General features: G+C 50.0%; 1 protein-coding gene across 1 annotated transcript; it reads right to left on the bottom strand.

Annotated features, from left to right (window-relative positions):
- Positions 1-1026: 1026 nt before the first annotated feature.
- On the bottom strand, positions 1027-19106 carry CEACAM19 (CEA cell adhesion molecule 19). The gene is made up of 7 exons (XM_027978451.2): positions 18849-19106; positions 17746-18114; positions 7708-7858; positions 4402-4448; positions 3286-3368; positions 2465-2533; positions 1027-1840 (listed from the first exon to the last, which is right to left on the bottom strand). The coding sequence occupies exons 1-7, from the start codon at positions 18901-18903 to the stop codon at positions 1787-1789; spliced, it is 828 nt and encodes a 275-aa protein (XP_027834252.1). The 5' UTR covers positions 18904-19106; the 3' UTR covers positions 1027-1786.
- Between the last annotated feature and the right edge of the window lie 7216 nt (positions 19107-26322).

Raw genomic sequence — 26322 nt, 5'->3', positions numbered from 1 at the left:
TTCCAATGAATATTCAGGACTGATTTTCCTTTAGGATTGACTGGTTTGGTCTCTGCTGTTCAAAGGACTCTCAAGAGTCTTAATCATCTCTTTAAAGGTCCTACTCCAAAAAGAGTCACATGGGGGATGAGGGCTTCAACATGAATTTGGCGGGGAACATAATTTATTGTAGAACAAAGTTGGTACCAAGGGAGCTAGGAGGCATGCAGTCAGCCTCAGAGAACTTACTCTTGAAAGGACTGCCATCATGGACGTGGGGGTTGTTTTATTAGGATTTACAGGGAGCTGGGTGTAACAGAATCCCTAAGTAACGCAAGGGTCCTTCTTTCACCTACCACACAGTCTTTGTTTTTTGGCTCTCAGAGGAAAAGCCAGTCTTTGCAGGGGCTTACATGCCCTGCATGGTCTGCCCCTGCCCATCTCCCTAACCTCACCTCCCACCCTTTCCCCCTTCTTCATTCTGCTTCTGCCATGCTGGCCTCCTTCCTGCTCCTGGAACTCACCAGGCAGACTCCTGCCTCAGGGCCTTTGCCCTCGCTATTCCCACTGCCTGGAATGTTTCCTTCTAGATCCCCTCAGGGCTCCCTCCCTCTCCTCCTTTAGGTCTTCGTCCACTGTTACCTTCTCAGCTAAGCCTCCTCTGTCCTCTTTGTTTAATACCTCAATCCCCAAACACTCTCACTCTTCTCTATCCGTCCCACCCCAACACATCATAGGTGGCTCAGGGGTAAAGAATCCCTGGGTTGGGAAGATCCTCAGAAGAGGAAATGGCAACCTACTCCAGTATTCTTGCCTGGAAAATCAAATGGACAGAGGATCCTCATGGTTTACAGCCCACGGGGCTGCAAAAGACTTGGACACGACTGAGTGACTTGAGCGCGTGTGTGCGTGTGCACACATACACACACACAGTCCCCCAACACTCTTGCCCTCCTCCTCTCTTTATGCCTCCTGCCAACACACCACATATGTTATTTGTTTCTTGACTCTCTGTTGCCAGAGTGACCCTCCAGGAGAGCAGAGATGTTTGTTTTGAACCGTGCAGGGCACACAGTTTATTTATTGCTGAATGGATGAATAAATTAGAGGGCGAGAGACGGAACCCACATTGAGGACAGGGTTGAGTAGGGATAGAGGAGAAAGTGGCTGCCCCGAACTGGGGGTGTGGTGGGGGTGGTGGAATGGGCAGAAGTTGGCCACAGGTTCTGAGAAACTGAATTTTAAGAGGGGCTGAGTCTGCCTGGACAGGGAAGGGGCCCCGGCAGTGGTGGAAACTGGCCTGGACTGTCCTCTGGGGCCACAGGTTCCTGAGGTCCTTGTGATCATGGGCCTTGTGCTCTGGGCCACGTGTGGTAGGGAGCCCAGGGACAGGGGCTTCCAGGGAGGTCAACAGAGCTGGGTGGGGCGCTGCGGGTTGAGATGAGGGAGCCCGGCCAAGCAGGCACTTGTGCAGTCTGGCTGGAAGCAGGCCTGAGACCACGCTCTGGGGGGCTTTGGAGTGGAGCAGGGGTAGCAAGAGCCTGCTTTTCCCAGGCATGGGCCCAGGCCAGGTTGCTGGAGGGCCAGACCTCAGGGCGCGCTGTTCGCTCAGCTGCGGAGTGAGGAGCTAGGCCCGTCACCGTCCTGCGGGCTGCTGCCGAAGCCACGGGCGCGTCCATCCTGTCGACCTGGCAGCCCCGGGTCCCAGTCGTGCTGCGTCTCTGCGGAGGCTTTTCTGCGGGTTCAAGGCCCGGCGCGGGAAGTCTGAGGCGTCTCCTCTCCCTGGCTGGCCTCACCTGGGACCCCTTCAGGGCGCGGGCACCAGCTGGCAGTACGGGGCAGGGTCGGGGTTCAGCAGATCCTGGGGGGAAGGGGAGGGAAGGAGACGGAGGGGTTGTTGTGGTTTGGGGGTGAGAGCCAGGGGGAGACAGGGACACAGAAAAGGAGGGACAAGGAGAGAGTGAGAGAGACAGAGAAACAAAGTTCTGTGCAGAGTACAGGAAAAAAAGAGTTAGGGAGAGACACAAGGTCACAAAGAGCCTGGGGGCGGGGTGGGGAGACCCCTCAGGGGTAGAGAGACACGGACAGAGAAACGTAAGATGGGCCACACAGGGACACAGACGGAGGCAGAAGTTCAGGGCGAGGCAGCGGGCGACTGGCTGAGACCCAGGCCCAGGAACGGGGTGCGGGGGGCCCTGCGGTTGGGCTCTGACTCGCTGTGTGACCCCGGGCAAGGCCCTTCCCCTCTCTGGGCTTCATTTCTTCCTGTGTAAGTTCACTGCATTGGCATCCTTTGACGAAGGAAGAAACTAACCCGCCCCTCGCCCCTCGCCCGGGAGACGGGAAACGACTTGCCCGGGAAGTCTCAGCGAGGGGGCTACGCGCTTCCTTCCCGAGAGCTCGGGAGTCGGGGGCGGGGTCGGAGAGGAAGCCCCGCCCACCGAGCCTGGAGGTCCTGACCACCCCCCCCCCCCCAGCTCCATACCTGGTAGGGGTGGTTCTCAGGCCCCGGCAGTGGGGGCGGTGGGGGCGGCGGCAGAGGCAGGTCTGGCGGCTGCAAGGGAAGAGCAGAGGTGAGTCAGGCCCCCGGCACCCTAACACCGCCCACCTTTGCCCTGTGGCATCGGGACAGACCTGGACTCCGCGTCCCCATTGCCCCTCCCTGACTCTGAGGCCTCTAAGTGAAGGGAATTAACCTCCCTGTACTCACCGTTCTCCTCTGCATGGGAGGTGCAGCCAGTGCTTACCTGACCTGACAATCACCCAGATGATGCTCAGCCTCCCCGGGGACACATGTGGGTCTAAGCTTTCAGTCTTAACTGTTTAAGTTCCTTTTCCTTCTCCTCCACCTTCTTCTTCTTCTTTTTTTTTTCTGATTACACCATGAGGCTTGTGAGACCTTAGTTCCCTGATCAAGGACTGAACCTGCACCCTCGGCAATGAAAGTGCACAGTCTTGACCACAGGACCGCCAGGGAGTTCCCAGTCTCTCTTAATTTCTTACTTTAAGCAACCCTTTCCACCTGACTGTAAAGGAGATATCTGCCCAGTGTAGAAAATCCTCTTATAAGAATCCTAAGTTGCCACACTTCTAAGAAGCAGATAAAGCCCACCCACCCGCCTCCACACCCAGAGACAAATTGTCTTTGTCTTGTGCTGTTTCTTTTGCTTATATTTTTAAAATAGGGAGTGGCCTAAACAGGGAACAGCAGTTCCCAAACTGTGTGACAAGGCACCCTGGGGCGCCCCAGCACACTTGGAAGGGAGGCAGCAGGTTAAAAAGTAGGCTTTGGGCGGGGGGGCTCACCGTGGCAGAGTTCATGGGTCCTGAGTCACAAGGGGACACCAGGAGGACTGGCGATGGTATTGCTTCATAGATCCTGTCATCACCTGAAGCAGAGGACAAGAGGGGGAGCCGGCTGACAGGTGGCCCTCAGGTCCATCCCAGCTACTGCAACCAACATTTGTGTTAAGCCCTCTTCTTGCCCAGCCATATGCTGGGGATACAGTAGTGACTGAGGCAGCGCTGGCCTTGCCCTGCCTCCTGGGGCTCATGGTTCAGTGGGGGGAGACAAACCTGTCCCCAGTCAGGGGTGACCCAGAGTGTGCAGAGCTGGAGTTGGGGAGCCCATAGGGCTCCTGGAGGGGGGTCATGGAGGACTTCCTGGAGGAGGGGACCTCTGAGAATAGCAAGAGAGGTAAGAGCCATGCAAAGGCAAGAGAGTGGCTGTGCAGAGGCCTGGCGGTGAGAACCCTGGTGTTTGAGGAACTATGTTTCATCTGTCTGGATTATATTCGGTCATAAAGTTTGTTTGGGTTTTTCCATAAGATCTTATGGAAAAATCTGAATGAACTTTTTGGCGACCCCAATATATATATATATGTATTTCTTTGTATTGTTTTGAGGATGGAAGTGTTACTTATGAGAGATGAAGCCAAGAAAGACAGAGGGGACCAGTTAATGAGGGACCTTGAGAGTCATGTTAAGGAGTCTGAACTCTGTCCTAAGGGTGCTAGGGAGCCATAGAGGGTTTTTGAGCAGAGGAGAGACAGGGTCAGAGATGTAGAAGGGCTCTGCTCAGAAGTGGGGTGGAGACGAGTGTGGGAGCTGGGAGGACAGTGGGGAACTGGGTTGGGAGATCCGGAAGATGGAGCTTGGCTTGGGCTGTGACCCGTTGGAGGACAGGAGACACCAGAGGACGGGGGTACTAGACATTGAGTAAAGGAGGAGAAGCAGGTTTGAGGCAAGCCCTAACATGCTCAGACTCTGTGGGCTGAATCTGGGGAGTCCCAGCAAGCTCTGGGTAGGGGAAGTGATTGGGAGGCCCCAAACTGGGGACAACAAGGGAGTTTTTGGCTGAGAGGCAGAGGAGGAGGGGGCCCTGAGGAGAGCCGGGTTGCGAGACGGGGGCCTCTGGCTTACCAGCACGATGACTGGGGCCCAGCTCTGGTTTCTCTGTGGCTGTTATCCTGGGGGCACGTGGAGAAAAGGATATTAGAATCGAAAGATGCTCAGGTGGCTGGACAGAGACTCACAGAAGCTGGAAAACCCATCAGGCCCTAAAGAAAGAGGATCCCTGCTTCAGAACGACCCAGGACAAGTCCTGCCCCATCCCAGCTTCTTCACCCATAATCCCCAGGCACACGGTTGTTCCTCGGGTTTCCCCTGCTCCCACCTTACAGAGGGCATCCTTAACCTCGTCAGTTACACAGGCCACCTGAATGATGCAGCTCCACCTACCTGTTCCATGATTTCCTTAATATTAATCTTTAAATCGCCTCTTTTGAATACCCTTATTTAAAAAGTATGTGACCTCCCTACCACGAACTCATTAATTCACTAAACAAATATTTATAGAAACACTGACCACAGGCTGGGCACTGTTGAAGTCACTGGGGACACAGCTGGGAACAAGACTGACAAAGACCCCCGGTCTCCTGGAGCGGACGCCGTAGTGAGGAGAGAGGGAGAGGATTCGAATGAATGATGGGACATTGAACATCAGGGAATGAAAAGTGGGATGAAGGAAAATGAGGACTGCAGGGGGCAGAGGGTGGTGTGTGTGTGTGTGTGTGTGTGTGTGTGCAGTTTCAGGCAGGGTGGTTTGGGGTGCCTCATCGAGAAGGTGACAACTGAGCAAAGGCTTGAAGTAGCCAGGGGGACCAGGTGTGCAGAAATCAAGAGGAGAAAGTTCCAAGTAGAGATGGCAGTCTGTGCAAAGGTCCTGAGGCAGGAGCTGGGACAGCAAAGGAATAGTAGGGAGGGGAGTGTGGCTGGGGCAGAGAGTGAGGGAAAGAGTGGCAAGAGGGGAGGTCAGGGAGGCGAGAGGGTGCGTGGCCGATTGAGCTGGGTCTTGTGACCATGGAGTGGACTTTGGCCTTGACTCCAGGACCAGAACTGACTGATTTCTTTCTTTATTTGGCTCTGTTGAGTCTTAGTTGCAGCCGGGGGGAATCTTCACTGCATCATGTGGGATCTTTCCTGGCTGAGTAGCTACAGCGCCCGGGCTTAGTTGCCTGTGGGATCTTAGTTCCCAGGCGAGGGATCGAACCCATGTCTCCTGCATAGCAAGGCTGATTCTTAACCACTGAACCACCAGGGGTGTCTCTGACCAATTTTAACAGACTCTCTGGCTGCTAATCGGGGGACTGGGAGACAGACTGTGGGTGTGGGAGTGGCAGCAGGGAGACCAGTTGGAAGCTGTTACATTGTGAATGAAAATAAAACTCCATACAGCTGATCATAAATATAGAAAGTGAGAAAGGAAAAGTCAAACAGTGGTTTAGATTTGTAGCTCCACATGTTGCTGATTTTCTCTTCATAGAAGCTAGCAAGCATTAGAAAGGCATTCAAAAACCTGATCAAGGTGTTCATTTGCTGCTCTCAGAATCATGCAAAAAGAGAAGAAAAAGGACTTCTTTTCCCCATCTGATTCAACGCCTTTAAAAATATCATAACTTTAAAAATGTCATCAAAAGGTTAAACAATTTTTAGATTTGGAAATGTTTCAAACTTACCTAGAATCACTGGCCCTGTGGGAAGGAAGCTGGTCAGAGGGTCAGGATATACAGTGTCTAGCTTTGGTTCTGGAGCTTACAAGGTAGGCAGGTAGGGTTCACTATCTTGAGAATTTGCCACTCACAGGCCAGTTCTGCGCCATTTGGTAAATGACTTCTAGTCTCTAAGGCTATGGCAACTCTGGTGTTTGTGTGTGTGTGTGTTTGCCCCGTCGTGCCCTTCTCTCCATGACTCCACGGACTGCAGCTCCCTTTCATTTACTTATTTTGGCTGCATCCGGGCTTAGTTGTGGCAAGCAGGCTTCTCTAGTTGCGGGACAGGCTAAGTTGCCCCTCGGCGTGTGGAATCTTAGTTCCCCGACCATGGATTGAACCCTCGTCCCCTGCATTGCAAGGTGGATTCTTAACCACCTGAGCACTAGAGACATCCCGCATCACCTCTTTTTGTATCACCTTTGAGATGACAAGGATGTCTAGCAGGTATGGCTTATGTGCCTCCACTTCCTTTGATATGACTGTGGCAGACATGGTTAATCCATCGCAGCATCTTTTCTCACTAACTTAGATGGGACTCCCCACTTCCTTTTCCGTTCAGCTGTCTAGTGCCTAGAATAGTACCTGGCCTATAGCAGGCCCTCAACAAATATGTGTAGGTTAATTTACTGATTAGAATTGGGCTGGGAGGTGAAACCTGTTTGCCACCCCTAAATTAGAACATATTCAGGGGAAACAGAATCTTGAAGGTCAGGAAACTATAACACATAAGGAAGAGTTGAGAGAGGAAACAAAATTACGGCTTTCATTTTCTAGGGATTACTGAGTGGAAGTGAAATTAGACATCTTAGCTCAGAATCAAGGTAGGAGACAAAGTTCTGAGGAGGCTGCACCCTTCCATGAGAAAGGAATTTTTCATGAATACACTGTTCCCTGGGAAAACAGGCCTCCTCCCCCTTCTCTCTGTGTCTTTGCCTCTCCCTCCTTCCTGCCTACCCAGCCCCTCAGAGGTAAGCACCATCTGATGCCTTTGCCTGCCCACCATCTACTCCCATTCTTTGGCAATTACATCTGGTTTTCTTTTGAGGAACCTTCGCCACTCTCAATCCATTTCATCATGTAGAGCTGGGTTTATGTCTCTGTCTCCAAGGTTATACAAGTAGCTCAACTTTGCATCCTAAGACCTGGCCATGGTGATTGTTTCATTTAAGGACATGTGATTTAGTTAAGCTTGTGAGAGGCAGCTCTGGGGTATTTGATGGAACTATCAGGAAAAAGGTCCTATTTTTCCTCTTGGGTGGCTGAGCTGGACTATAAGCCGAGAGCCACTGAGAGCTATCTTGTCACACCTTAAGGGGAGAACCTTCCTGGAAATGGAGCCACCGTGGAGAAAAGGAGAGTTGAGAGGTCTGCATTCTATCAGAGTTTCTTGATAGAATTGAGCCCCTGGATCTGGCCATACCTGAAGCTCACTTATATAGGACAAGAACATTTCTTATTACTTGCTAAGCCAGTATAAAGGTGAGGTCTCTGTCCCTTGCAATGCGGAATTCTGTCTAATATAAGGTAGGAAGATCCTCTCCACCTCAGGGGTTCCAGGATGGATGAGATTGTGTGTGAGCTGGATGATGTGGCTTAGGGAAGAAGAATCAAGGGGATCCAAGAGGGAAGGGAGAGAAGACTTGACAGGAAGGAGACAGGGCTGGGGCTCCTGTACCTGTGGTTCTGAGCCCTCCAGCCTCTTGTCACCAGGAGATAGGCAATGCTGCCGACAAAGATACATCCAGTGGCAAGAGATCCAATGACGATAGCAGCCACAATCCCAGCACTCACAGGCAGGCTGGTAACAGGCAGCTCCTTAGACTTTTCTAGGGAGGGAGAGAGAGAGAGGGCCATGTGATTCTTTGGAAGGCCTCTCCACCACCCTCCCCACTGTATCAGTGACAGTCCATAGGCCACTGATGTGTGATTTCATCTTCCCAGCTCAGAGCTTTCTCCTGTATTTCAGATCTGAGCATCCAATTGTCCGGTTGATTCTGCTGCGCGGAAAAGTCAACATGTCCCAGATGGAACATGTTGGCTCCCCCCACCTCAAAATCTCTGCTTCTCTAGGATTTCCTTCCAACCTCAGCACATCCCACACCTACCTCATGACACGCTGCCCCACCCTTGCTCCAGTGACCGGCTTTTTCTTGCCTCAGCTGATGACCCCTCCATCCTTCCAGGAAAACGATGAAGTTCTGGACTGTTTTGTCAGGAACATAAAGGACTCATAGGATTCTCAAACTCAACTTGCCAGATCTGGGACCAAGCCTTACCTGACTCTGGCCCCTTCCAAGAAGACCTCCAGCCTTTAATCTAAATCTGGACATCTGTTTTATCCCAGTCCTTCTTGGTACCAAGAAGGGGTAGCTTAGAATCCACTTGCCAGATCAGCAGACATAAGAGACACAGGTTGGATCCCTGGGTCAGGAAGATCCCCTGGAGGAGGGCAGGGCACCCACTCCAGGATTCTTGCCCGGAGAAGCCCATGGACAGAAGAGCCTGGTGGGCTACAGTCCACAGGGTCGCAAAGAGTTGGGCACGACTGAAGCAACTGAGGATGCAATTCAACATACAACACGTTCCAAGCCTGGCTCCCTGCCATTCTGGAGACTCTCTGAGTTGTCTAGGATCCTTGAATTTGTTCCTTTTCTGTTTAAGTCAGCCAGAAGCAGTTTCTGTTGCTGTAGCAGAAAACTTCCCTGATTCACATGATTTTCACAGCTTGTTTATATTTTCTGCCTTTTATTTTATTATTTTAAAAAATATTATTTATTTAAAAATTTTACTTATTTGGGGCTATCTTTTCTGCCTTTTATTATTTTTAAAAACATTATGTATTTTAAAATTTTTATTTATTTTTGGCCGCGCTGGGTCTCCGTTGTGTCCTGCATCCAGGGCTCTTTGGTGCTCTTCAGTAGCTGTGGTATGCAGGCTTGGTTGCGCCAAGGCATGTGAACACTTCTCGGGCCAGGGATCCAAATGGTGTCCTCTGCCTTGCAGGCGGGTTCTCAACCACTGGACCACCAAGGAAGTTTTTCTGCCTTTTATTATAGGCAGTGAGCTTGTGGAGAGCCAGCCTGTGAATCACTGTATTTTCTGAAGTTGATTGCAACTGAACACCCGTCTTCAATATGACTTTGCCACTCTCTTGTCTAGTGGAAGGTCTAATCTCCCTCCCTTGAATGTGGGCCAACCTTAGTGATTCACTTGTAATCAGAAGAATACGGTGTAGCTCAAGGTGTGTGACTTCCAAGGCTGGGTCAGAAGAAGCCACGGAATTTCTGCTGTGGCCTTCCAGAACACTTGCTCTTTCCATGCTTTCCCATCATGAACCCAGAACCAGCTACCATGTTGTGAGGAAGCCCAAGCAGTCACGCTGGTGAGGACACGTGACATCACACTGGTGAGGACACGTTGATCCATAGGATCAATGATCTTATTGATAGCCCCAGCTGAGCTCCCAGCTGACAGCAAGTACATGAAGACGCCTCTGGGTGCGTTTAGCTTCCGGCATTTGAGCCAAGCGCAGCCTTTCGAAGCCGTTCATCTGAGGCTGGATATCACGAAGCTCTCTGTATTTTTGATCCCAGAAATCATGAACATAATAAAGTGGTTGTTGTTTTATACCACTGAGTTTGTCCCACAGCAAGAAGTAGCTGGAACCGAGCCTCACATTCTGTTTCTCCTTCCAGCACTGAAACTTCTTTTCTTTTGGCTTGTCTCTTCACTGGTCTCTGGGACCACCTATTCTCAGTTCTACTAACAAAAAATCTGGGTCTTCCATGGAGTAGATTTATCCCTGTTGATCCTTTTATTTTTAATTTTATTTTTGGCTGCACTGGGTCTTTGTTGCTGCACGGGAGCTTTCTCTAGTTGTGGAGCAGGGTCTGCACTTCATTGCTGTGTGAGGGCTTTTCATTGCAGTGGCTTCCCTTGAGGCTGAGTACAGGCTCTAGGGCGCATGGAGTTCAGCAGCTGTGGTTCTCAGGCTCTAGAGCGTGGGTTCAGTACTTGTGGCATACAGGTGTACCTGCCCCACGGCATGTGGGATCTTCCCGGACCAGAGATCGAACCTGTGGCCCCTGTGTTAGCAGGTGGCTTCTTAACCATTGCACCACCAGGGAAGTCCCTCCATGTTGATCTTTGATTAGATAGAATCACATCGAAAAAGTACTTTGAGAGACCAGTGCGCAAACCAACAACTGTCAGACCAGCCCTGAGAACAGAATTCTGACTCACAAGGTGCCTCGAACTGCCTAGGAAACCAACCCTCTTACAAACAGCCCAGAAAGCCAGCTAAAGTCAGACTTACAAAAAGCCAGATTTCCATTTCCATCCCGGTGACAATGCAGGAAGCTGAATAATAGCTTCTGTAACAATCAGTGCCAAATGGCCAGGACTTGATTAACAACTGACAGCCTCCCTAATTTTCGTCCCTGTTTTTTCTAACTCAGGGCCAGCCAGAGAAAGCCAAACACGTACCGTAACCAATCACCTAGGCTCTCGCGCTTTTCTGTGCCAACAGCCTCCCACAAGGACACGCGTGTAGCCTTTCCTGTTTTCCATTCCAAGGCTTTTCTGCCTGCCTTTGAGTCTCTGCCAAAATGCAAGGGAGAGTGGATGACTCCCCTGCTACACACAAGCTCTGAATTAATAGCCTTTGTTTTCCTCTTTTGGTTATCCTTCATTTCCACAGCTTCAAAAGTAGCAGCTTCACATGAGCTTGCCCAGGCAGTCCTCTAAAGCAGGGGGTCTCCAAACTCTGGGATCTAATGCCTGATAATCTGAGGTGGAGCTGATGTAATAATAAACAGAAATAAAGTGCATAATAATAGTAATGCGTTTGAATCATCCCCATACGACTCACCCCACCCAGCCCGCCACGGAAAAATTGTCTTTTACAAAACCTGTTCCTGGTGCCAAAAATATTGGGGACCTAAAGGGTCCTGTGATGGTGGCGATGTCGTTGCCCCCATTTTACAGACACAAGAACAAAGCCTCTGAAAGTTTTGGCCATTTCACTAAAGGTCATATCGACACCCGTGTTATGCAGTCTATGCAGTCCAGGTCCCAGGTACAAAAACTGTATTTTTTTTTTTAAACCACACAGGTTAGTTATGTTTTATCAACAGGATGCTGCAAAGACCCGAGACAAAACCAGACTGAACTGGCTAGCTCCAAGAAGGCCGACTTTCCTTGTCTCATTTATCTCTGTGTGTTCATACCAAGCCCTGAGAGCTGAAGAACACTTGCTCTGATTTATCTCCGTGTTTGTTTCAAAGCACTTGATATCTTCCAGCGATGCTTTGCAGCTGTGTGCTAAGAGATATGCAGGGGTCAATCGCCCCCAAACTGGCTCTGACATGACCCCATGAGTGCGCCTGTGCAGCTGAGACCTGGAGGTGTCCGAGAGTTACCTTTGTTTCGTTAGATCTCTGCCCAAAGAGGGGATTTATACTCTGCTAGGCAAAATTAGCTTCCCTGGTGGCTCAGTGGTAAAGAATCCGCCTGCCAATGCAGGAGACTTGGGTTCGATCCCTGGGTCAGGAAGATCCCCTGGGTAAGGAAATGGCAATCCACTCCAGTATTCTTGTCTGGGAAACCCCATGGACAGAGGAGCCTGGTGGGCTACAGTTCATGGGGTTAAAAAGAGTCAGAGGTGACTTAACGACTAAAACAGCAAAGGCTCAGTTAGAGCTGTGTGCAAAGGAGCATGGTGACTGCGCGTGCCCAAGGCTGCCCCTGAAATCTCCACCTCTTTCCTAGAGCCCTGATGCCCTGTTTGTTTCCTAACCCTTAAAACCCCCCTACTCCTCTCCCTTCAGAGGGAAGAGGCTTTTAGAGTACAAGTTCCCTTCTCCATTCTCTGGCCACTCTCAAGCGGTGTCTTGCTTGCACCAAATTCAATTTCATTATTGGCAGCTCAAACTTGATCCTGAGTGGCAAAGAACTGCCTAAGCCAGGGGGGGCTTTGGTTTCAGCTAGGGCCTCAAGGGCAGGCTTTGGGTCTAATTCTGTAACTGCATTGTGGGTCAGGACTAAACTCTTGACTTCATATAGTTAGTTAACGATGATAGCTGTTAACACTCCGGCAAAATCAAGACCTAACTAGAAGCATGGACTCTGGAGCCAACTAGCCCGGGTTCCAGTCCAGCACCTGCTTCTCCCTATGTGGGTGACCTAGACAAGTTACTCAGATTGTGCCTCAGTTTTCCCATCTGTAAAATGGGGATTGCCATGCCATGGGTGGGAGGGCATAGATGATACCTGTGTGAGAAACGCACTGTACATGGTCAATCAGGGGCAGTCAGGCTCCACAATTAATCCCCATGGGTATCAAAGGGCCTGAAGACTTTGAGGAAACCAGGCAGAGTTGCTCAGAGGCCCCAAACCCTCATGAATAGGTTTCTGGGACTGTGGCTCCCCTCTGTACTTTTGAGCCAAGTTGCTGTTGCTTGTGGGCTGTGTGACCTCAGGAAACTGACTTCTCCTCTCTGAGCCCCAGTATTGTCATCTGTAAACTGGGGATGGTTTATAGTATCTATACATCCTGAGCCTTCACTTGTGTTTCTGTGAGTCATACGTCTTGGGAGTCCTGCCAGAGACCCTCTTTCTTAGGTTCTTTTTCCATGGGAACCTGTCATGTGAGCCAGGCTCCCTGAGTTAGAAGCATCCGTGTGAAGCCACAGATGCAGGTACCACGTGGGGCCTGTGATGGTGAGGCTGGAGCCTGCACATCTACTGACGTATAAACTCCACAAGAGCAGTGATCTTTGTACTTTCCTTCTGTAAACTCAGTGCCTGGCGTACAGTAGGTGCTTGATGTCGATACTCATTGCATGAATACGTGAATGAATGCAGCCTTCCAAGGGCCCTCAGGCAGGAGTTCTGGGCCCCAAGGGGCCCAGATGTGGGCAATGGCTACTCCAGTCAGAGCAGTTCCATCAAGTTATTTATACCTTGTTTCTTGTTTCTAGCCTCGGGAAGGTCCTGTGAACATGTATGACCTTTTTCATTCTATTTTTTAATAGTTTTTTTTTTTTAAATTTAACTATAGTTAGTTTACAACGTTGGGCTAGTTTTAGCTGTATAGCTTCAGATTCTTTTATTGTAAATTGTTGCAGGATACTGACTACGGTTCCCTGTAGTAGTGTTAGTCACTCAGTCATGTCCGACCCCGTGGACTGTAGCCTGCCGAGCTCCTCTGTCCGTGGAATTCTCCGGGCTCGAATACTGGAGTGGGTGGCCGTTTCCTTCTCCAATGGTTCCCTGCACTATGCAGTAAACCCTAATGTTTATCCATTTTATATATAATGCTCTGTATCCCATATTCCTCATTTATCCCTCCTCATCCCCTTTGGTAACCATAAGTTTGTTTTTCATGCCTGTGAGTCTGAGTTTTCAATAAATTGATGTGTATTTTTTTTTAGACATGCTAAGCTTTATTAAACCCCTTTCTGGGGACTTCCCTGGTGGTCTAGCGGCTAAGATGCTGAGCTCCCAATGCAGGGGGCTTGGGTTCAATCCCTGGTCAGGGAACTAGAGTCCACATACTGGAACTAGAAGATCGCACGTGACGCAACTAAGACCTGGCACAGCCAAATAAATACATTTAAAAGATAAATGTAAAAAACCCTAAAAACACCTTCCGGCACATGCCAGTCGGAGTTGGCTTCTGTTACAGCCAAACTCCCTCATGATGAAGAGAGATTGAGTGTGTGAGTTACCTGGGATGCTAGAAGTGCTGTTGGCCATTTGCATTCCCACCTAGGTTGGGGGGCTGAATTTGGGGCCCCTCCAATGTAAATGTCTGGGGCTGAGGACACCCACCCTAACATGAGGACCCTCCCAACCAAGCCTATCCCTAATTCCCTCTGCCTTTTCCTCTGCTCTTCTTTTTATGCTGGGCTGAACTGCCTGGCTTCCCTGCTCCCTATGCTCAGCCCTCTGAAATCAAGGCCATTCCCCACCTCCTTTGCTTGCTTTCTCCGAGGGGACCCCTCAGTACTTCCATGGGAGTCCGTGTGTAAGAACCTCATGGCAGGAGGGCCAGGGCTGTGCACTTGGCTCCTCCTTTTCCCAGAGGCGTGCTCTGGGGCCCACTCTGGGCCTCCATTTACCCTTCTGTAAAATGGGGACCATCCCAGGGCTACCTGCAATGTTCTTATGGGAATGGAATGAAGTGAGGTTGGCAAAGCACTTAGTTGGAGGTGCCGGCAAGTAGTAAGTGCCTCATAAATCAGAGATGGGGTTGCAAATATTTAAGCTGCTCATGTGTGCTAAGCCATGCTCTGGGCAGTAGGAGATTGATGATGAACAAAATGATAGTGACCGTTGAGTCCTGGCTCATCATCCCCAGCTCCCCTCTGGTTTGTTGTACTTGATCCCATCTCCTCGGAAAAGGGGTGGGCCTTTGACTCAAGGGGAAGCAGACCCACAGGCCAGATAAGGCCAACCAGATTCTCTGTCTGTCTGTCTCTCCAGCTCCCTTTCTCTCTATCTCTGCATCTTGGAAGAGAAGACTCAGAATGCGCAAAGAAGCCTGTGCAGTGTCTTGGTAGGAATCCTTGCTGTGAGAAGAGAATGGAGCCCTGGAGCAGAGATGAGGCCAGAGATGGCACCCTCTGGAGGGGGAGGGAGAACCTGCTTTCTGCAAAGCTTCCTTTCCCACCCTCCAGGCTGGGTGCCTGGTCCATTCATTCATGCAACAGTGTGACTGGCCCTGTTCTAGGCTCTGAAGAAGCAGCTGTGAACCCAGGCCTAATATAGAGCCCATATCCCAGGGGCTACCTCTGGGGTTCTACAAGACACCCCCACTCTGAGTCAGTTGGAGAGAGCTTCTAGCCTTACAACCCAAGTGTTAGTTGCTCAGTCAGGTCTGACTCTTTATGACTTCATGAACTGTATAGCCTGCCAGGCTTCTCTGTCCATGGAATTCTCCAGGCAAGAATACTGGAATGGGTTGCTATTCTCTTCTCCAGGGGATCTTCCCAACCCAGGGATCAAACCCAGGTGTCCTGCATTGCAGGCAGATCCTTTACTGTCTAAGCCACCAGGGAAGCCCCTGGCCTTGGCTCAAATTTATCCTGCAGTGCTGGCCTCCTAGGATGCCCCCGTTCACTGCCCTGCCTCAGCCAGGCTGGCCTCCTGCCAGCTAATTCATGAGCCCTGCAGCTTCCTGCCCCAGGCCCTATGCACAGGCTGAGCCCTCTGCCCATATACCTTCCAGAGCTCCTTTCTTCCCTAATTAGAACTTCCAGGGGACTTTTCTGGTGGTTCCAGTGACTAAGACTCTGTGCTTCCAATGTGGGGGGCCTGGGTTCAATCCCTGGTCAGGCAACTAGATCCCACATGGCGCATGCCACAGCTAAGACCCAGAGCAACCAAAACAAAAAGTATTAAAAAAAAAAAAAAAGAACTGTCGATCATCACTCAAACTTTGTTGAAGGATCATCTTTTCAGGCAACCTCCCTGACACCCCTCTTTACAATCTCATAATTCCTGCACTTTCCTTCCAAGTACCTGCACTGTGCATAAGATTCTATTGTATGTGTGTGTGATTAAGAAGTTAATATCTGTCTCCCTCACTGGGCTGTGAGCTCCAGGAGGGGAAGGTCAGGGCTGCCTCGGTCACCACTCCGTCCCCAGCACTGCCCAGTACCGGCCAGACACAGAGGAGGCCTTGAGGAGGTGGCCCTTAGCGGGTGCTTGCTGAAGGAGGAGTGGATGAGGAATTTAGCTCCTGCAGAGGCAGTGTGTGTCTAATTCAGGAGGCGCTGCATTCGAGTCCCATCTCTGCTGCTGATTTGACGGTGAGCTGCCTGATACCCTGCCTCAAACCTTCAGGATAAAACAGAGATTCAACCTGCCCTGTGCCCGATGGATAGGTTAAGCTGTGAATCCAATCACTCTCCTGCTTAAACCCTCTTGTGGCTTCTTGTCAGTCTTGTCGTGGCCTATGAGCCTGGCCCCTGTCTACCTCTCAGACCTCCCTACACCCACCTCGCTCACTGTCTTCTAGCTATGGAATCCATCTGTCTATACTTTAAACACACCAAACTAGTCTAACCTCAGGGCCTTTGCACATGCTGTTCCCTCTACCAGGAGCTCTTGCCCTACAAATCTTCAGGACTCCCTTTCTTCTTTTGCCTACTTTCTCAGCAAAGCCTATTCTAGATCACATCATTATTTATTTATTTATTTTTACTGGACAAGTCTAACCTCTCTGTGCCTCAGTTTCCTCATCTGTAAAATGGATCTAATAATGTTACCTACTTAGCAGAGCTGCAGTGAGGATTAAGTGAGTTGTTATGGGTAAAGCTGGCATTTACCTATAACAAGTCATTTAACAGTATAGTATAGGGACTCTACTTAATGGTGAGTTGAATGGGAAGGAAGTTCAAAAGGGAGGGGATGTATGTATGGCTGATTCACTTTTCTGTACAGTAAGGACAGTAATGACACAACATTGTAAAGCACCTGTACTTCATAAGCATTAATCAAAAAATAAAAGGGTAAGTATGTTCCATTTTTCTTACTCTGTGCTCTGTTTGTTTGGCTGCACTGATGCGCATGTGAAATCTTAGTTCCCCAACCAGGGATCGAACCTGTGCCCTCTGCAGTGGAAGCAAGGAGTCGTAACCACCGGAACACCAGGGAATTAGCACAAAACAAGTTCTCAAGGTGATAAATTAGAACACATGAGGGCAATCAGGAAGGTAAAGGGATGAGCAGAGTCCTCTGGGGACCTAGATGGTGAGTGACCAAGTCTGCCTGGAAAAGTTGTCATTCCACTCCCAGCTTTATTGAGATATACTTGGCACATAACCGTTCATGGAGTTCTGAGAAAAGAAACACATGAATTAATATAGGGTATGGGCTGCCGTCTAAGGCGGTCGCACAGAGTCGGACACGACTGAAGCCACTTAGCAGCAGCAGCAGTGGTTCTCAAACAGGGGTGACGTTTGGCAATGTCTGAAGACATTTTTGGTTGTCACTCCTGGGAGGGCTCTATTAGCATCTAGTGACTAGAGCCCAGGGAAGGTGCTAAATACTTGTCAGTGCACAGAACGTGTAGCCTCTGCTACAGAGAAATAGCCAGTCCAAAACGTTAATAGTGCCCGGATTGAGAAGTTGTGTTCTGGGGCAGCTGTTTAAAACTGGTTTTGATCCATAACAAGTACCCAGGAAATACTAGCTGTTGCTGTCGTCTGCCACCATGTCTCTGTTTTGCTCAGAGTAGATTCATCAACACATTTTTTTTTTTTTAACTGTACTGTGAGGCTTGTGGGATCTTAGTTCCCTGACCGGGGATCAACCCTGGGTCCCCACAGTGAAAGTGCCAAGTCCTAACCACTGGACTGCCAGGGAATTCCCAATAAATTCTTGACTTATGAGCATAGATCCCTCAAGACTAGGCATACAGTAGGTGCTCAGTACACATTTCATGAATTCGTGCATGTGAAGAATAAATGAATGGTGCATTCTCCAGGGTCCGGCTCAGTGTCTGGCACAAAGTAAGCATTCAATAGATGTGTTCTTAGCTAATGCCCCAGAGGATTAAATGACAGCTTCGGGGCTGGTACTGAGTAAATGCTCAGCCAATATATGTTGCATGAAGGAACAAGAGGACCAAATGTTTGCACAGAGCTTGGTGGCTGCTCAGGTTGCATTAGCCTCCCCACTTCTTCCCCCAGTGCCCAACACTCACCGACCACCTGGACCTCAGTCTTGGCCCGCATGGTCCAGGAAGGGTTGATGGTGACAGCTACCTGATAGGTGCCGCTGTCTTTGGGCTGGGCGTGACGCAGCAGCATGGAGCCATTGGAGAAGCCAACGATGTCTCGCTGGTTCATGGCACTGCCATCCCTCTGGGGTCGTAGTAGCTTGGGGATGTAGGTGAATAGCATTGTGCCGCCATGGGCCTCCTCCCCCAGGTACCAGCTGAAGTCCTGGAAGGTGTTTGGGATGCCCTGGACAGACAGCAGAAGGTCCTGGTTCATTTGAGGCTGCTCTGGAATCTTCTGGATGCGCAGGGCTGCCCAGGAGCCTTGGGGAACCCAGAGGGCCAGGATGGAGGCTGTGGGGTTACAGGGGAGGCCTGGGATCAGAAGTGTCAGGCGGGGACCATAGCATTCTCCTCCTTATTTATCCTCAACTGCAGGCTCTGAGTGCTGCTCATTGGCAGCAACATTGGGATTGATTAGTGATGTCTGCTCTGGGTGCAAGAGTGGGAATCCAGGTATGAATGTCACAGATCTGCCATCCCATCGGTCCAGAAAGTTTTTTGGCTTGGAGATGGTATGTGATCTGCCTCCAAACACATGGACTCTTTGAATTGATTTATTAATTTGTCTAACTAATAATTGTTTAACCAATATATTGTTCATGTTACAATACCAGTTATATATGATATGTCTAAAATTCTTTATGGACTTCCCTGGTGGTCCAATAGTTAAGACTTCCAAGGCAGGGGGTGTGGGTTTAACCCCTGGTCAGGGAACTAAGATCCCGTATGCTGCGTGGTACAGCCAAAACAATAATAAAAGAAAATAAAATTCTCTAGATTTCTAAGCCTTGGGAATTCAGCAGGGAATCAAGCAGAAGTAAATTCCAGCCTTCGTGGCCCTGACATTCTAGAAAACTCCACAGGTTAAATGGGGATGAGGTTGTGATTCTTCTGCCCCTCCCTCCCATCTTAATGTCATAATTTCCCTTCCCCTGACAAACTTTCCCTTCTTTCAAGAGGAAACCTCAGCCCCTGGGCTAAGAACCCCTTCTCCCCTCAGCCCTGGGGGTACGTTTCCTCCTTACCTGAGAGCAGGAGGCTGTTGGGGAAGGCGTGCTGGGACCCAGCAGGAATCTCCATCTTGGTGTCCTACAGAGATGCCAAGGGGCCACCTACTGGACACCGAGGGGGCCCGAAGGTGGGGCCCTGGCTATCCGAAGTGAGCCCACTCAGTGGGAATCCTGGGGTGCCTCTGAGACATGGCTGAGGCCGGCCCAGCCTAGCACCCCTTTCCCATAAGCTCTGAAGGCCTCACCTGTGCTCCTTCAGATGAAGGATGATCTGCACAGAAGCTGACTGAACCAGTTTTCCAGGGTGACTGAGGAACTTCCTAGCAAGACTCCTCCCTTGACCCCTTTACATCTCTTCTTCCCTGTCAGTAGCAAGCCAGTAATTATAACAGCAAAAACAACAGTCACAGCAGCCTTGGATTGAGCAATCCCCCTGGGCCAGGCAAGGAAGTAGGTAATACCTTGTTCAAATATCTCATCCTATATTCACCATGCATAACTTTCCATTCCATGGAATGAGAAAACTGAGGCTCAAGGAGAGAGGCAAGTCAATCAGCAGGTGGAGATGGAATCTGACCTGTGGCTGGCTAACTCTGAAGCTCTTAGCATAGTTGTTCCAAAACATCCCCCTGTTCATTCATTCCAACATGCACACACTATGCCCAGCCCTGGGCCAAGTGATGCTGAGAACATGGTGATGACTGAGACGGCTCCTGCTCTGCCCTCGGTCCACAACGGGGCTCACAGTTCTGTGTGTGTGTATGCACGTGTGTGTGTGTGTGAGAGAGAGAGGCCCATCCCCAGACAATGATGATACAGAGTGATCATCAATGCTGGGATGGAGGAGCCTCAGGGCCCAGGAGAACCTGAGGGAATGCCTTACTCAGCCAGAGAGGCAGGGCGGACTTCCTGGAGGAGGGGATGTCTGTGCTGAGACCTAGAGTAGGAGGAGGAATGCAGTGGGATGGATTGGGAAAAGGTATACCAGGCAGTGTAAACAGCATAGGCAAAAGGCATGGAGGCTGAGACAGCCCTCGAGGTGCACTGAGGAGTCAGCAAAATCCTGGAAGAATGGAGGGCCGAGCAGGGAGGAGGTGTGTGTTGGGGGGTGAAGCTGGAGAAGTAGGAGGACCAAGTGTAATTTTGAGCTCTGTTGGGGCATGACCTGGGTGCTGGAGGGTCCAGGATTGTGCTCTGACCATAGCCACCTAAGGCTATTTATATAAATTTAAATTAATTGAAATGTAATGCCTTAGAAAACCTAGTTCCTCGAAATAACCACTTTCAAGTGCTCAACAGCCCCATGTGGCCAGTGGCAACCACACTTGAGAGCATGGGTACAGGACATTTCCATCATCGTCAGAGAAACTTCTATGGGACAGCGCACACCTAGGGATCTGACGGGGTTGATGCCAGGTGAGATTTCTTGTCTTATAGGAGGAGAGAACACCAAGTCAAGGTCCCATGCATCACGTAGCAGTGTGTGTGTGTGTGTGTGTGTGTGTGTGTGTATGTGTGTGTGTGTTGGACATACTTCAGAGATTGGCATCTTCCAGAGTCCCCAGGTTGGAACACTTTTCTTTCTTTTCCTTTTTCTTCTTCTTCTTTTAAAATCTTTTGGCAGCGCTGCATGGCACGTGGGATCTTAGTTCCCTGACCAGGGATTGAACTCGAGCCCCTAGCATTGTCAGCACTGAGTCTTAACCACTGAAGCACCAGGAAAATCCCAGAGTCCTTAGGTTGGGACAGGAAAGAAATCTTGACTTTGAACTGTCTCAAGGCGGGCATGGTCCAGATGTCTGAACATCTGTAGATTCCAGGACTGCCCTGCTGTGAGTGGCTGAGCCTGGCTCTCAGCCCAGCTTTGCCACCACTTGGTTATGGGATCTTGGGCGCAAGAGTTCACCTCTTGGAACTTTGGTTTCCTCCTCTGGAGGATGGTGCAAACACCCTTACTTATGGGGCTGTTGGGAGGAGTAAGGAGACTTTGCAGGCAGGGGCCAGTAAATGCCCGTTATTTGTAATTATTATCCAACTTGTCTATGGACTTGCCCTGCCTCCCAGATTTGTGACCCTGCTCGTGGGAAGTGTGTTTCCCTGGAGGTGTTTTCAATCCTCGTCTCCCAAACCGTCTCTACCGCCTGGAAGGCCTTGAGGCGGTGTTCCTGGTTGTGTTCCTTGCCAGAATTCTTTCAGGATCTTTTGCTGCTGTTTTGAGGTTTGTTCTGTCCATCTGCCTCAGAGGGATTGTTGCAAACCCAGCCTTTATTGCCAAGGTTGTTGCCCCAATCTTGGGCTGCAATCAGATTGCCCAGACCAGTCTCATTCTGGCAGGTATTTGGAGCACAGCAGAAGTGGAGTTTAGGGGCCACAGGGATTCTGATGAATTTTCCCTGTTAAACCTCAGGAGCAAAGGTTCTCTGAGCTAGGAGAGGGAGAGCAGGGTGCCAAGCAAAGCCAGTTATTCCAGAGTTTCCAGTTCCTAAAGCTCCTCTCTCCCTTTCTTCCCCTCCCTCTTTCCCTCCTTCCTTCCTGCCTCCCTCTCATGTAATGACTTTGATTCCTCTTACAACTACTAAAAGGAAAGTCAAGGTTTATTTAGAACATTTAGACAGAATGAACTTAAAAGGAAGAGAGTAAAATTCAGCCAGCTTCCAACTGCCCAGAGAGAATCACTGTTAATTGTCGTAGTTGCTCAGTTATGTCCAATTCTGTGTGACCCCATGGAGTGTAGCCCACGTGAGTTGCCATTTCCCTTTCCAGGGGATCTTCCTGATCTGGGCATCGAACCTGCATCTCCTGCATTAGCAGGCGGATTCTTTAACGCCCAGCTGCCAGGGAAACTGGTCGCTGTTAATACCAGATATTAGTTTCATCCTCCGTCCTGAAGTCTTCATCCTGGCTTTTCACCAGCCCCAGAAAGCAGGTCCTGGCTGGTTCAAGCCTTCTAATCTCAGAGAGGCAGCAGTAAGTGGTGATTTGAAGCGATATCTTAGTTCCCTGCCCAGGAATTGAACCTGGGTAACCTGGGGGCCTGGAAAATCTCATGGGCGGAGGAGCCTGGTAGGCTGCAGTCCATGGGGTCACTGAGGGTCGGACACAACTGAGCAACTTCACTTTCACTTTTCACTTTCATGCACCGGAGAAGGAAATGGCAATCCACTCCAGTGTTCTTGCCTGGAGAATCCCAGGGACGGGGGAGCCTGGTGGGCTGCCGTCTCTGGGGTCGCACAGAGTCGGACACGACTGAAGTGACTTAGCAGCAGCAGCAGCAGCAGCAACCTGGGCGAAAACCAGGAATCCTAGCCACCAGATCACAAAGGGCTAGAGGCTAGAAGCAGAATTTCCCTGTCTCTCGCTTCCATTTGAAAGCAAGAATGTTTTAAGGAGGCAAAAACTGTGAAAACACATGCAAGGTTTATTATTGGAGGCATAGTACAAGTGGGAGGGCACACAGAGAAACAGTTTGTTTAGTTAAGACAGAAGCAAGGCAGAGGGGCACACCTGGAGAGAAAGGGTGTGGGCGTCCCCCCCTAACGAGGAGGACCACAGTACACAGCGCAGTTCTTCTGGGTCTTTATGCACGTGTGCTAAGTCACTTCAGTCGTGTTTGACTCTGTGTGACCCCATAGACGGCAGCCCACCAGGCTCCCCCATCCCTGGGATTCTCCAGGCAAGAACACTGGAGTGGGTTGCCATTTCCTTCTCCAGTGCATGAAAGTGAAAAGTGAAAGTGAAGTTGCTCAGTTGTGTCCGACCCTCAGGGACCCCATGGACTGCAGCCTTCCAGGCTCCTCGGTCCATGGGATTTTCCAGGCAAGAGTACTGGAGTGGGTGGGGTCTTTGTTTACCTTTGGCCAATTATTTGATTTCTTTTTTCACACCTGACCTGCCCTAGGACCCTCCCCAATAAGGATGTGCAACTTTCTCCAAGATGAGTTTCATCCCAGAGGTCAATGGAGGGCCTTGGCATCACCTATTATGGTTTGGTGCCTCCTCCTTTTTAACCCCCCAAGGATTCTTTCTGCACATGTGCTGTGTCTCCCTTGCCCCAAGGATGGGAAATGTGTGACCTCTTGATCTTTTACTCAAACATAATTTAGCCTGTCTCTGTCCCTGCCGTGACTGTTATCTTAAAGTGTCCACAGGAGACAAAGTCCAGTTATTTATCCTGTTCCGGTTGTTATTTCTAACTCAAAGTGCAAACAGGAGGCTTATTGTAAATATCTAGCCTACAACCTGCCTGCCTGTTTCCCCAGGAAATGTAAACAGGAGGATAATTGCAAATGCCTGGCCTAGAGCCCATCTCTCTCCTGCCTCACTCCCAGGTGGTCCCATTCTCTGGCCAGGGATTGGTTGAGCAGTGGGTAGTGCTGGCCAATCAGAGCTGAGGGGAGGCTCCTGGGGAAGCTCTCCCCGAGTGGAGTGGGCTGCTTCTCGCCACAGTTGTTTGGCTGTGATGGCCGGAATGCAGCAGCCACCTTGGCACCAGCCTGAGGATGAGAGCCAGCATGTGGAGGAAAACAGAGGAAACAGCAGAGAAGCAGAGCTGAACACCCCCACGTAGTACCTGGAGTTGAACTAGGTAATCCAGTTCTTTGTTTTTAACCTCAGCCTGGGGAGTCTGGGGTGGGGGTGGGAGGGGCGAGAGGGGATTTCTGCTGTTGGAGCCTGAAGCACCCCCACTGTTATATTTTCATACACTGACAAAGATCCTCTCATTGACTGAACTCTGCTTAAGCTTTCTTGAACTTTTTCCCAGCTAGGATTGATGTTTGACTTCTGTTGTTCATCTTGGCCGTGTCCAGTTTGAGCAAGAATCCTTCTAAATCAGTTCAGCCAGAACTGCCTTCCTTTGATATTTGATTGGGTTCTTCTTCCATCACCGCCCCCAGCCCCCAGGTGATATCTGATCCAGGAAGAATCCTGTTAGGTCGGCATAGCTAAATTCTTTCTTACCCTTGAAGCTACTGAAGCTGAATCCAGCCTCTGTACCCCTCTGCCGAACTAAATCTCAGAGACACAGTTTTGGGAGAAGTAGAAAAGAACAGTTTTCTTGTTTTGCCAGGTAAGGGGATGACAGGGGACTAATGACCTTGAAACTGTGTCCCGACCTGCAGGGGGTTGTGAAGAGTTTTATTTTAACATATGTTTAAAATTTATTTATTATGATTGTTAACATAAGTTACTATTATTTATTTTGGGCTGTGCTTGGTCTTGGGTGCTGCATGGGTTTTTCCTCTAGCTGTGGCGAGTGGGGGCTGCTCTCCACTTGTGGTGCACGGGCTTCTCATTGCAGTCGGCTTCTCTTGTTGCAGAGCACGGGCTCTAGGGCGCTCAGGCCTCAGGATTTTGGCACGGGTGCGGGGGGGGGCTCACCAGTCGTGGCTCCTGGGTTCTACTGCACAGGCTCAATAGCTGTGGTGCCCGGGCTTAGCTGATCCTCGGCAAGTGGGATCTTCCTGGATTAGGAATCGAACCCACATCTCCTGCATTGGCAGGAGGATTCTTGATCACTGAGCCACCAGGCAAGCCCCTAATTTATTGTCATTATTACTTTTAGCCATGCCACGTGGCACATGGGATCTTAGTTCCCCCACTAGGGATAGAGCCCGTGTCCCCCGCATTTGATACATGAAGTCCTAACCACTGAACCACTAGGGAACTCTGGTGAGGGAGTTTTATAATCATGGTTGATAGAGGGCACGATTAGTTCATGGAGATTCTTCTGATTGGTTGGTGGTGAGGTAAGTGGGAGTCAGCATCATCAACCTTCTGGTGCCAACCGGTCTGGAGTCTATGTCCTTGTGGGCAGCACACCCCTTAACCTCTCCCATCTAGTGGGGGTTTCAGTGTGTGTAAAACAACTCAAAGATATTGTTTATGTGTATCCCTTGAGGGTGAACCAGGACCCTGCCTCAAGTGTATTATTTCTCTTGACTGTTCCTCCCTTGTCTCTGAACCCTGAAGTGAAGTGAAGTCGCTCAGTCGTGTCCGACTGTTTGCAACCCCATGGACTGTAGCCTATCAGGCTCCTCCGTCCATGGGATTTTCCAGGCAAGAGTGCTGGAGTGGAATGCCATTTCCTTCTCTAGCCAGGAATCGAACCCGGGTCTCCCGCATTGCAGGCAGACGCTTTTACCGTCTGAGCCACCAGGGAAGCTCTCTCTGAGCCCTCTCCTCTCCCTAATATTGATAGTAGCTGTTTGAACCTGCTCTTGGAACTCTGGGAAGGTCAGGGAGGCTGAATGAAGCGTCTTTCCTATAATCAAGAAATGGGGGACACAGAAAGGCTTTTGCACCCAGGAGCCCCACCGAGATCTCCCTCCCTATCCCCACCTCTTAGTTGGTTTCCATCCACCGACTCCCAGCCTGCTGCTTGGCTATGAATCCCCACGTGCCCACACTGGATTTGGAATTGGGTCCAGTCCCTCGCCTCTTGGCAGATGCTCCCTATACCTAAGGTGATGACCCCATCTCCCTAAATAAAGTCTGCCTTGGGCTTCCCTGCTGGCTCAGATGGTAAAGAATCTGCCTGCAATGTGGGAGCCCTGGGCTGGAGCCCTGAGTCAGGAAGATCCCCTACAGAAGGGAACAGTGATCCACTCCAGTATTCCTGTCTGGGAAATCCCATGGACAGAGGAGCCTGGCAGGCTGCAGTCCATGGGGTTGGAAAGAGTCAGGCATGACTGACCCACCAACACTTTCTTTTACTTTATGCTTTAACTGAGCTCCCCAGGTGGCACTATCAGTAAAGAATCCAACTGCCAGTGCAGGAGATGGAAAAGATGTGTGTTCGATCCCTGGGTGGGGAAGATCCCCTGGAGGAGGAAATGGCACCTACTCCAGTATTCTTGCCTGGGAAATCCCATGGACAGAGGAGCCTGGCGGGCTACAGTCCAGGGGGTCACAAAGAGTCAGACATGACTGACTGTCTGAGAACACCATGTTTTAACTGGTATCATTAAGTAATTTTTTCTTTAACAGTTAGAATATCATTTTTTTCTCCAACAATTCACCTACCCTTCATGAGTTTAATTGGTTCCTGAAAATTCTTCCAGTAATCTCTGGGGAATGGAAAAATTCTTTAAATAAAAATTTTAAATTATTTTTTTTTATTGTGCCAAAACCCACATACAATGTACCATTTTAATGTGTACAACTGAGTGGTACTTGTAGGTCCATGATCTTGTGCAACCATCACTGTTATCTATTTCTAGAACATTTTTTATCATGCCAAAGGGAAGCCTTGAACCCACTAAGCAGTCACTCCTCATTCCCCCTCCCTCTAGGCCCCAATAAACACTGATCTCTTTTCTGTCTCTATGGATTTGCCTATACTGGATCTTTCATTTACATGGAATCATGCAAGAAATGATCTTTTGTGTCTGGCTTCTTTCATTTAGCATCATGTTTCCAAGACTGTCGCGTGCATTAGTCCCCCATCCCTTTTCATGGCTGGACAATATCCTGTTGCATGGATAGACCA

The sequence above is a fragment of the Ovis aries genome, chromosome 14, assembly GCF_016772045.2.
Source record: "Ovis aries strain OAR_USU_Benz2616 breed Rambouillet chromosome 14, ARS-UI_Ramb_v3.0, whole genome shotgun sequence".
Classification (NCBI taxonomy): domain Eukaryota; kingdom Metazoa; phylum Chordata; class Mammalia; order Artiodactyla; family Bovidae; genus Ovis; species Ovis aries.
The sequence above is the reverse complement of the archived record's forward strand: the minus strand, read 5'-3'. Positions and strand labels throughout refer to the sequence as shown.

Coding starts and splice junctions, on each gene's coding strand:
- CEACAM19 (XM_027978451.2), bottom strand. CDS start 18,903: ATGGAGATTCCTGCTGGGTCCCAGCACGCCTTCCCCAACAGCCTCCTG. Junction 7,859..17,745: donor GACTGAGGTCCAGGTGGTCG/GTGAGTGTTGGG, acceptor CTCCCTCCCTAG/AAAAGTCTAAGGAGCTGCCT. Junction 2,534..3,285: donor GACCCATGAACTCTGCCACG/GTGAGCCCCCCC, acceptor CTTCCCTTGCAG/CCGCCAGACCTGCCTCTGCC.